Here is a 12368-nt window from a genome sequence, read left to right as displayed (position 1 = left end):
TGGATCCTGGTTAATCTTTGATGTTACCACTTTGCCAAGGCTATTAGTAGGCGAGGACTGAACTGGAGGAACTGGAATTTCTTCCTTTTTACCAAAATGCTGGTAGACAACTTTGGCATTTTTTCCTCTGCCAAGTCTTTGGGCAACTGTACAGCTCTTCAGTTTGGACACTTCTGTTAATAATTTTATGGTTGGGACAATGGAAGAAATAAATTCATCGTTAGTTTGAATTTCTCAGTCTTGAAATTTCCTACCCTACTCAACAGCAATAAGTTACTACAATCTTTATTTCCAATAGAGTCCCAAATTCCTTGGGGCCCTTTGGGGTCACTTTTGCTGGATGTGCAGTGAAAAGGCTACAAAACAGGCTGGATTGCTGGTCCCCAGCCTTACGTTGGGGATTCCTGCAGGATTGTTTGATGGCGGGAGGAGGTGGGGTGTAGAAGTAGTCTCAGCCCAGTCCCCAAAAATGGCCAATGACATGCAGGAATCCAGGATTCCTTACACCAGGAACTCGCAAGGCTCCATCCTCTCAGAGACTTGGCTGGTCGTCAAAAGTCAATATGCCAAGAAGAGGCCTGAGACATGGATGACGATAGGGGTGCTGGCCACGAACAGTAGTCAGGACTACCAAAAGTTTAAGGTACTTTTTAAAATGCATTTATTTAATGCAGCCTCCTTACAAAGGGGCACCAGGGGTTTCATTTGAAGGGGATCCCCCAACACCCGTCTCATGCAACCCCACAGGCACGGCAGCTGTCACTAGACCATCTGGTCCATGCAGCAAGGCAGGTACCCTAAATGAGGTGACATCTCACCCCCTCATTTAACCCTGCATACGTCAGGTCACAACCCCAGTTGGTGTAAGTGCCAGGATCATGGCCCAGGCAACGTCAGGTTAAAGCTTTGACCCTTGCATAGCAGATCCAGAGAGGTTTCTGTATCCCTGTGACACCCATTTATAAAAATTAAATGGTATAGATACTGAGATGCTGAAACATACTATAACAGTGGTAAAGTTTCCCTAATGTCAGGAATATGTTTATTACTGGAAATAATTGTAAGTAAAAAACACTTTTTCAATCACTAACTCTGCTTCTTCTGTCTGTCTTTCCTCCAATTATCTCTTTCTGCTGCTCAGTTTCATTATTATAACTTTACTATTGACCCTGATTCTGGTACAGAGGTAACTGATCTCAGCGGGCCAGAGTGGTGATAATTGTATTGCAGTTGGCCGCAGTGCCTCTGCTTTGGGGAAGGTAAGATCTGCTGGGCTTCCTGCTCCTGATGGTCCTTCAAAGATGCTTGATTAATGTGCATGTGTGTGGGGATTCCATGTGAGAATGGGATAGGCTGCAAAGCACCAGCTGGCCAGAATAGCCTGCCAACCCATTGGTTAGCTGTCATACGAAGAATGACCCCTTGGCTGAGCTACCACATAGTGATCAGTACCCATAGAGCCAAATTCAGTGGCTTCAGGAAAGGAGAAGGAGGACGGAAGGGGAGAAATAAGGAGGAAGACAATATACTGGACTACAAGTTACTTCTGCACCATGCCCTCAAGTAACCTGCACCACTGACCCATCAGAGTCCACAGCAAAAGTTTGGGCCACTTAGACATCCAGGGCTGGGGTCCTGGTCTGGACGCACCTGTAAACTTCTGGCTACCTCAGTCACATTGAGCCCCATTATAAAAAAAAAGGCAATTTGGATCCTAGGAGCACGAGGAGGTCATACAGCCCCTCAAAGACTATTCTGCCATTCAATTAGATCATAAAATTGGATCAACCCCATTTACCTGCCAGTGATCCATATTCCTTCATACCCTTAACCAACAAAAAGTTGTTGATCTCAGTCTTGAAAGTTCAAATTCCAGCATCCACACTTTTAGGATGAAAGAGTTCAAGATATATGGTACCTTTTTGTGAAAAAGTGCTTCCTGATTTCATTCCTGAATGACCTAGCTCTAATTTCAAGGTTGTGATTCCTTGTTTTGGATTCCTCCACCAGAGAAAACGGTGCATCTCTTTATCATCTGATTAGATCACCTCTCAATCTTCTACACTCAAGGTAAGTATATGTGATCTTCCTCATACCTTAACCCTTTACGTCCTGGTATCATTCTGGTAAATCTACACACTATCCCACAAAAAATATATTTGGGAGCCAGTGGCACAGGCTGTCATTCTGTTTGGCTGGCCAGTGCCACTTCCACCACCCCCATTTCATGAGTCTCCACATGGCAAAGATGCCAAAAATACTTTCCAAGATGATTATGGATGCTCCAACAGAGTCGGGGCAGAGGCCAGCGGTGGAGCAGGATTAAGCCAGCACAGCGAGCCTAAGGGTTTTTGGGCTCAATGTATTTCCTTTGGAAGTATCTGCCACAGAAGGTGGTGGAGGCGGGGTCATTGAATATTTTTAAGGCGGAGGTAAATAGATTCTTGTTAGGCAAGGAAATCAAAGGTTATCGGGGGTGGATGGGAGTGTGGAATTCGAAACACAAACAAATCAGCCATGATCTTATTGAATGGCGGAGCAGGCTCAAGGGGCTGAATGGCCTACTTCTGCTCCTAATTCGTATGTTCGTATGTTCCTTACCAGGCAGTGAAGGGTTTGTTGTAGCAGAACTAAACCGCAAAGGTGCCACAGCAGTTTTCACCTCTTGACCTGTGAATCTCACTGCAACAAGAGCGTAAGGCAGGCATTGCCTTGGGCATTCCATCGTCTCACAAAACGCATTAAACTCATACAAGTACACCTAAACACAGTATTAAAATAAGGAGTATCATTAAATCCAATGCATCAACAACAAAGCTCTCTAAACTCAGGAACTGTGGCAATGGATTGGAAGATTTCACATGTCACCATTAGTTAAGAAGGGAAGGAGGGAGAAACTGTGAATCTACAAAGCTGTTGGATTAACAATAGTTATGGGGAAGATATTGGAATACATCATTTAGACAGAGTGACTGCTCAAAGAGAATCAGTATGGATTTGTGACGAGTAGGTCAGGTCTGAGTGATCTGGTGGAATTTTTTGAAGAGGTCAGTGGCACGGTGAATATGGCAGTGTCTACATCTATGTCTATATGGACTTCCAGAAACATTTGATAATTCTGCACAAGAGATTATCTAAAATGAGAACGGAATTAGAGGTAACCTTGTGACGTGGGTTGGCAATTGATTGAGAGGTAGGAGATACAAAGTAAGGATAAAGGGAACATTCTCTGATTGGAAAGATGTGACAAGGGGTGTTCCTCAGGGATCTGTACTCAGCCTCAGCTTTTACCTGATATATAAGCAACTTAGATGAAGGAATTTTGCAGATGACACTAATTTAGGAGGCACAGCAAGTTGTGTAGAAAAAAGCAAGATGTTACAGTTTAGGGGATACTTAAATTCCTAGATACTGTATTTCAGATGAGATGTTCAAATGAGACCACATCTGCCTATTCAAGTGGATCCTATGACACTACTTGAAGAGGAAGTGGGGAGGGGTTCTCCGGGTGCCTTGGCCAAGCTATGCTCCTCAATCAATATTCCATAAACAGATTAACTGTCATTTTAACTCATTTCTGTTTGTGGGACCTTGATGCGCAAATTGGCGGCTGCCCACAAAACATTAGATTGACTGGCAATAGGTCTGAAGCAGCTCAACCTCATCCGAACTATTGAGGTGTCAACTGGAGTAACCCAGCAGTGTCAGTTGGCAATTTGTTAGAAATACTTTGGGCATCGTTTGATGATAATGGTGCAGTGGGGCCCCTGCTGGTTTTGATTTTGGTATCAAACTCTGTATTTTAATGCAGTTGGGATGCGTGTGGGTTAAACAATCCTACATTATTCGCTGATAAGTCAATCATTCTTCAAATGTTTAGAATCAAAAACTCACCGCTGAATTGATGATCTGCATATCAATTGGGTCCTTGAGGTTGGGTGGAATTTGGGACATGTGGCAATCAAATTTTGCTGTAGGGCCTACATCAGTTTTTCTGTTTTTTATACATGGTGGAATTGTCCTCACTTTTCCTAATAACACCTTTAAAAGTGGGAGAGAATTTTAAAAAGTCACTTTGGATAAAACTACAGTACTCGCCAATGTCCATCTTTGACACATCCGTAACCTGCACAAAAAAATGTTCCTCTCAAGATCTTTTTCTAACCTGTAGGAACTAGAGCAGTAGCTTCACAACCTTGGCCAGACTAGGAAAGGGTTTTTAGTCAAAAAAAACCCAGCAGGCTTTGATTATCCATGATAATATAGAGATCACTTCCCCACAGTGAAAAATAGACACTGGCAGATAATTGAGAGCCCTAGATTGCCACTCTGCATTTTGAATGCCGTGCCTTTAAACCCTGGAGTTAGCCAAGGCTCAATGGTAGCACCCATGCCTCTGAGTAAGATGGTTGTGAACTCAGGTCCCTCTTCAGCACATAATCCAGTGCAGTACTGAGGGAGTGCTATATTGTCAAAGATGCTGACCTTCAGGTGAGATGTTAAACAACAGACCTGTCTGCCCTCACAGGTGGACGTAAAAGATCCCATTACACTATTTGAGGAAGAGCTGGACAATTCATCTGGTGTCCTGGCCAATATTTATCTCTCAAACAAAACAGATTATTCCATTGCTGTTTGTTTACAGTGCAACAGTGACTATACTACAAAAGTAGTTCATTGGTTGTGAAGTGCTTTGTGATGTCCTGAGGTAGTGAAAGGTGCTATATAAACGCAAGTTCTTTCTGCTAGCTTCAGCTCAAGCCAAAACTATCAACAAACGGAAAATCCGGGTGTGGCAGCCTAGTGGTTACGATTACAATACTGGACTAGCAACCCAGACTTCGTGAGTGCATAATCTCCCTGTGGCAAATTGAAAATTAGTCCGGTAATGTAGCAACCGAAAATTAATTTGTGGTGAAAATTAATGTCTGTCAGAGAAGAGAAAGTTTATATCCTCCACCTGGCTCAGCCTACATATGATTCCAGTCTTATAATATGTGGTTGACTCTTCATGCTGAACAAACCACTTGTACAACGACTGCTACAACAGAACAAGAAGAGAATTCACTATGCCATCACCACAAAGATTGCAGTGGCTCAGGAAGACACAATTCCAATTTCTCAGGTTACCTAGAATTCTACAACACAGAAATAGGCCATTGGGCTCAACAGGTCTTTGCTGGTTTATGATTCACACCAGCATCCTCCCATCTTACTTCACAGGAGCACAGGAACAGGAGTAGGCCATTCAGCCCTTCGAGGCAGTTCCTCTTTTTAAAGAGATCATTGCTGATCTGTATCTGAACTCCATCTACCTGCCTTGGCTCCATAACCTTTTATACTTTTGGCTCGCAAAAATGTAGCAATTTCAGATTGAAAATTATTAATTGAGATAGCATCTACTGCTTTTTGTGGGGCAGAGTTTAACAATTCTACCATCCTTTTGTGTGAAGAAATGTTTCCTAACCTCTCCTGAATGGCCTGGATCTGATCTTAAGCTTATGTCCCTTGTTCTAGACTTTCCCTCCAGCAGAAAAAGTTTCTCTCTATCTGTCCTATTAATTCCTTTCAAAAATGCCAAAGATCGAATTACCCCTTAACCTTCCATATTCCAGGGAATACAAATCTAGTTTTATGTGATCTCTAGTCCTGATCTAACACCTGGAGTCCTAGTAACACACTGATGAATCTGTATTGTACTCTTTCAAGAGCAATATATCCTTTCTAAGATGCGGTGCTGAGAACTGTACACAGTACTCCAGATGTGGCCTAACCAGGGCTTTGTTTAAGTGTATCAAAACTCCATTCTCTTCATATTCTATCTCTCTAGTTATAAAGGCTAACATTCTCATCCTATCAACATATCTTCTGTTCCTTTCTCCCTCGTGTGTTCATCTACCTTCCCCTTAAATGCATCAATGCTACTTGCCTCAACTACTCCATGTGGTAGCAAGTTTCACATTCTCACCACTCTAAATAAAGAAGTTTCTCCTGAATTCTTTATTGGATTTATTACTATCTTGCATTTATGTCCCCTAGTTTTGGACTCAATAGATGCATTGGCTGATCTGCTTGCTCAGAGACCCAATACATACCAGCTGGTGCGAACACTCACAAAACGTGTTCAGTTCACTGGCACAGAAGCACGTTTAAAGAAATTGGCTTTGTACTGATTTTGAAAGTTGGCTGCTCTGCAGAACGCTATCAACCAAATCTCTGAAGGTGAGTGCATAGGAACATAGCAGGTACAGCAGTCACCTGCAGAGCTGGGCTGACGCATGACCACTGAAAGACCAGTGACAGGGAAAAGAACGTTTTTTTTAAAGAAAAAAGGAGGGTTTTCCTAGTTTCTAAATAAATAAAGTTCAGAGGCTGTAGACCTTTATATCACACTGAAATCGAATTGTACACCACTGTGAATTTTCTAAAAGTCAAATAACCATACCTTAAAAAATACAATTGTTTCGGTGACCAGGTTGTTTTGCTGTTGGTACCTTAGAAGGACATCAATGTGCCGATGAAGATAAACGCCACAAGCTGGATTTCCCAGTGCCCTTATGGCAGAAAAGTTGATGTTTAGTCCTTCCTGATACAGTTTTAAAGCTGCACTGTGGGATGTCACTAAAAACAACGTGCTTTCTTCAAGTTCTTTCCCACGTCTACCATCTTCACGCATCTTAGCCCTAGTGTTAAAAATAATTATATTTAAAAAGTCTTTCCGTATTAAGAGGTGGGGTTGGATTTTGTGTAGGAGACGAGGCTCCTGGCACTGGGCCAAAAAGGCAGGGAAACTCCACCTCGGCCTTTTCCTGCACCCCACCACGCTACCCCCACCCCCCCCCCCCACACCCCCACAACCCCGGAACAATCCTCCGGGTGTTTTTACATCAAAGTTTCACGAGCCAGGATCCCCATCCCTTTAAAGACTGGGATCCTGCCTCCATGAGCTGTCAGCCAATCAGAGGGCCGGCAGTGCCACTGGAAGCAGTAGCCACTACCGGTACTGCAGAGGCCTTGGACCCAGGCCCAGCACTGGAAGACCAGAGGTTGGTAAGGCGGGGTCACTGGGATGAGTTCGGAAGGCCCCAGCACAACTGTGGGGGGGGGGGGGGGGGGCAAGGGGGTGATTGTGTAGTTCTGGGGAGAGGGAGGTCCCTGGGGTTGAAGTGGGTCCCGGCGGGGGCCCTCTGTGGGCCACAGATTGCCCACAGAGGAGGGACACCCCCACTAAGACCCCAGCGAGGGTGCTTCCGCTGCTGCTGGTAAGATCCCAGCAGCAGTGGGAAGAGGCCCTTAATTGGTCATTAATAGGCCACTTTTGGGCCTCAATTGGGCTCTGGGTGGGAAGGCCTTTGTCGGCCTATCTCACCCCCGGTAATATCGCTCGGCGACGGGCCTCCCATCATGATTCTCCGTGCATCCCCACACCCACTCAGCCTCCGGCCCTGTCTCAGTGGAGGGCACTCCAGCCCATGAAGTCAAATTGTAAAGAACTTCTGTACTTCCAACTCCCCATCCTCTTTAAAGGTTGCTGAGGCCCATTTCAATGGGCAATGGCAGCCCTATGGCCAATCACTCTAGTACCTTTCCTTCATGTAGAGACCAAGTCAATGGCTGTCAGATGGGCAGAAGAAGCACCCATCCAGTTTCCAGTCCCTCCCTAGCATAATGTGAACAGCTTTAGAGGGAAACCCATTGGAACCCCAACTTCTGCCCCAAACTTTACCCCGTCGCCCGCCAGAAGCGTGCACCAGTTTTGCCCAAGAATTGCAGAATATGCATGCTTTTTAAACCATAGCTTTCGTCTTACATGTACCTCTTCTCTGCAAATCGCTGCTCGAGGTTCCCATTGTGTATGAGCTTCATATCACCAAACTTCCATAGGGAGTTCAAACTGTAACTGCTGTCAAGCTTTGACCCATCTAAAGTTGAATGTATGGAACTGTACTCCCGCCAATCCGTATGGCAAATTTCTAAGTAAGCTTGGAAACATAATGTTATTGAAATTAGGGCACTAATACAGACAGGAATCATTCACTTGTAAGAAACCCATATCTCGCTATTTAATGGCATATTCTGTATGTTTTATATACTGTAATTGATTAATCCCGAATAAGAGATTGGGGAAACTGGGCCTGCATTCTCTAGAGCTTCGTAGAATGACAGGTGATCTCATTAAAACCTACAAAATACTTAAAGAGATAGACAGGGTAGATGCAGCTAAGATGTTTCCCCTGGTTGGGGAGTCTAGAACCAGGGGACAATTTCAAATTAAAGCAGAGATTGACAGATTTCTAAATACCAATGACATAAGGGGATATGAGGATAGTGAGGGAAAAGGGCATTGAAGAGGATTATCAGCCATGCTTGTATTGAATGATGGAGCAGGCTCGAGGGGTTGAATGGCCTACTCCTGCTCCTATGTTCCTAAACCCTAAATCACGAAATGAAATAGATATACAGCTGTAGCTGCAGTGAGTCTTCGACTTGGCGATCAGCATCCCATCCACCAGCTTAAACATTCACTCCCTCCTCCACCACCAGTGCACCATGGCTGCAGAGTGTACCATCTACAAGAGGAACTGCAGCAACTTGCCGAGGCTACTTGGACAGCACCTTCCAAATCAGCGAACTCTACCACCCATAAGGGCCAGGGCAGCAGGTGCCTGGGAACACCACCACCTCCAAATCACACACCATTCTGACTTGGACCGACAGGGGTAAGGATTTCTTTTCCGAATTCCCTGTTGTTGGCCCTGCCTGAATGTTTGATTTCAAGAGTTGAAAATTCGCTCAGTTTTCTTTTGCCAATTACTAGAACCATAAAAGGAGGCCATTCAGCCCGTCGTGTCAGCGCCGGCCGAAAAAGCTAGCCGCCCACTCTAATCCCACCTTCCAGCACCTGGTCCGTAGTCTTACAGGTCACAGCACTTCAGGTGCATATCCAGGTAGGTACCTTTTAAATGAGTTGAGGGCTTCTGCCTCCACCACCAATCCGGGTAGTGAATTCCAGATACCCACCACCCTCTGGGTGAAAAGGTTTTTCCTCATGTCCCATCTAATCCTTCTACCAATCACCTTAAATCTGTGCCCCCTGGTAATTGATTTCTCCAATACAGGAAACAGGTCCCTCCTGTCTACTCTATCTGGGCCCCTCAGAATTTTGTACACCTCAATTAAGTCACCCCTTAGTCTCCTCTGTTCTAAGGAAAACAACCCCAGCTGATTCAATTTTTCATCATAGCTGCAACTTTCAAGTCCTGGCAACATTCATGTAAATCTCCTCTGTGCTCTCTCCAGAGAAATTATGTCCTTCTGTAATGTGGTGACCAGAACTGTACGCAATACTCCAGCTGTGGCCCAACCAGCATTACATCCCTGCTTTCATATTCTATACCTCGGCCAACAAAGGAAAGCATTCCATATATCTTCTTCACCACTCTATCTACCTGTTTTGTTACCTTCAGGGACCTGTGGACCTGCACTCCAAGGTCTCTCACTTCCTCTACACCTCTCAATATGCTCCCGTTTATTGTGTATTCCCTTGCTTTGTTGGCCCTCCTCAAATGCATTATCTCACACTTCTCTGGATTGAATTCCATTTGCACTTTTCCGCCCATTCAACCAAACCATTGATATCACTCTGGAGTCTACAGCTATCTTCTTCACTATCAACTACACGGCCAATTTTTGAAATAGAATTCAATAAATTCGGTAATTTGTAGACTGGCATCATAAAAATAATCACAGAAGTCACTGCTTCACTAATGCCCTTTAGGGAAGAGCCTGCCATCCCTACCCAGTATGGCCGACACATGACACACACTATGTGTATGAGTCATAACACCCTCTTAAAAGGGGCCGAGCAACCCATTCAGTTGTCAGAACAACTGGGGATGGGCAATAAATGCAGCATCACACACATCCTGAGAACAATTAATAAAGTTTCACTTTTTGCACACATGTCCTTTTAGCCACTTACCTTTGTCAATGGTCTTTTTTCTGGGTATTGTGAACTTTTTCAAACTGTCTAGGTTTGGGTTGACATAGAAGATTTCATTCTTGCTGTTTGGCTCCATTCCTCATTATTTTTACATTAGCACTAAAAAAGAGGAACTCAGTGAAGAAAACCAATTGTGAGTAACGATCATATTTCACATTACTTTCCAGTACAAAATGTCTATATAACAGCAGTGACTGTTCTCTAGTGCACACCTTTCTTTCACCCCATCATTGGCAGCTGTGCTTTCAGCCGTCAAGGCCTCATACTCTCCCTAAACCTCTTCCAACTCTCCACCTCCTTTTCCTCCTTTAAGGCCCTGCTTAGAACCCACCCCTTTGACCAAGCTTTATATCACCCCTCCGAACATCTCTTTGGCTTGATATCCAATTTTGTGTGATTACACTCCTGTGAGGAGTCTTGGGGTAGTTTTCTACATTCAGGGCACAATGTAAATGCAAGATGTTATCACTGTTGTTTATTACTTCAAAATAATTCACTGTGCTTTAGGCACTATTGATTTCCTTCAGTCTTGAGAGACGTGATAAAGGTGCTTTACAACTGCAAGAACTTTCTTAACTTTCTTGGGCGACACAGTGGCGCAGTGGTTAGCACCGCAGCCTCACAGCTCCAGCGACCCGGGTTCAATTCTGGGTACTGCCTGTGCGGAGTTTGCAAGTTCTCCCTGTGATCGCGTGGGTTTTCGCCGGGTGCTCTGGTTTCCTCCCACAGCCAAAGACTTGCAGGTTGGTAGGTAAATTGGCCATTATAAATTGTCCCTAGTATAGGTAGGTGGGGTAGTGGTAAGAATATGGGATTAGTGTAGGATTAGTATAAATGGGTGGTTGATGGTCAGCACAGATTTGGTGGGCCGAAGGGCCTGTTTCAGTGCTGTATCTCTAAATAAATAAACAAACATAAGTCAGTGGACTGCAAGTAAAGGGCCTAAACACTCCTTCCAGGTGAAATGGCTTGTACTGCTTTCAACTCGGAATACTGTATTCACTGCTCACAATGTGGTCTCCTCTACACTGAGGAGGTCAAACGCAGGTTAGGCTTTGCTAAACACCAAAGTTCAGTCCAAAGCATGACCCGTTCACTTGCCATTTTAATTCTCCGTCCGAGTTCCACCCTGACCTCTCAGTGCTGGGCCTCTGGCACTGTTCCAATGAAACTCAAGGAACAGGATCTCAACTTTCGAATAGGCACTTTAGACTCAACATTCAGTTCACAATTTTAGATCATAACTACTCCTCCCACTTGTGTGGAGAGCAGGTGCCAGTAATGGAATGGAACCACTGACCTTGAGATTGGAGAAACAAGCCATTCTGATGAATGGGATCCTCAAATATACTAAAATATATAAATATAACCACTTGTACACAATGCATAGTGAAATGTATACAGAAAAGGGTGAAGCACATATATTATTTCAGAATCAAGACATATTTTTGAATCATTGCATCAGCTTTGCCTCAGTGGTAGCACTCTAGCCTCTGAGTCAGAATCTTGCATGTTGAAACCCCACTCCAGAAACTCGAGGGTGTAATCTGGACCTATATTGTGGCGCAGTACTGAGGCAGTGTTGCAGTGCCGGAGATGCCGTCTTTCAGATGAGGCGTGAAACCGAGGTGTTGCCCGCCCTCTCAGGTGGGTGTAAAAGATCCCATGGCACTATTTGAAGAACAGCAGGGGAGTTTTCCAGGTGTCTTGGCCAACATATCTAACAAAACTCCTTTCTCAGAACTTTTTGATGTCACATGAGCACCACTTCTGATATTACCTCGGCTGCCAACAATCAGTTAGGTTGAAATGTGTCAGGGAGGGCTTTTCTCTAGCTCAGCTGTAGATGTGCACGCACTCAGAAAGAAATTGCATCATTTAATACCCTCAGGACATCCCAAAGCACTTCATACCCAATCAATTACTTTTGAAGTGCTGCTACAGTTGTTATGAAGTCAAAGCTAATTTGTATATGGCAAGGTTCCACAAACACAGAGAGACATGTGGTTTTGGTGAAGTCATATATGTTGATCAGGACAACTGACACCCCCCCCAACCCCGTTCTTCAATTAGATATTTAACACCCATTAGAACAGGTAGATGGGGCTGCAGTTTAACAATTTATCTGAAACATGGTACCTCTGACAATGCAGCATTCCCTCAGTACTGCTGCCAGAGTTTCATAATACCCAACTGGTTCACTAATGTTCTGGTGTGGCCTATATGACTATATGACTCCAGTCGGCTTAGATTGTGCGCTCAAGTCTCTGGGGTGAATCTGAGTGTGTTACCATGAGCCTAGCTGACATTTTAAAATGGAAAAGTACTAGATGGAGCAGATGGTTTCTTTAAATTCAATGCTGCT

The 12368-nt window shown here is 44.3% G+C and overlaps 1 protein-coding gene across 1 annotated transcript in view; it reads right to left on the bottom strand.

Moving 5' to 3' along the window:
* Nucleotides 1-12368, bottom strand: part of LOC137372743 (protein TASOR) — a 29059-nt gene that overhangs the window by 95 nt on the left and 16596 nt on the right. The window contains exons 2-7 of the mRNA XM_068036973.1: nucleotides 9983-10102; nucleotides 7817-7982; nucleotides 6446-6683; nucleotides 3895-4041; nucleotides 2602-2761; nucleotides 28-173 (exon numbers count right to left, since the gene is read on the bottom strand). Coding sequence (XP_067893074.1) covers nucleotides 28-173; nucleotides 2602-2761; nucleotides 3895-4041; nucleotides 6446-6683; nucleotides 7817-7982; nucleotides 9983-10079 — 954 coding nt within the window. The 5' untranslated portion in view covers nucleotides 10080-10102. The remainder of the gene's footprint in view (nucleotides 1-27; nucleotides 174-2601; nucleotides 2762-3894; nucleotides 4042-6445; nucleotides 6684-7816; nucleotides 7983-9982; nucleotides 10103-12368) is intronic.

This window comes from Heterodontus francisci, chromosome 1 (genome assembly GCF_036365525.1).
Source record: "Heterodontus francisci isolate sHetFra1 chromosome 1, sHetFra1.hap1, whole genome shotgun sequence".
Taxonomy (NCBI): Eukaryota; Metazoa; Chordata; class Chondrichthyes; order Heterodontiformes; family Heterodontidae; genus Heterodontus; species Heterodontus francisci.
This window is presented reverse-complemented; position numbering and strand designations above follow the sequence as displayed.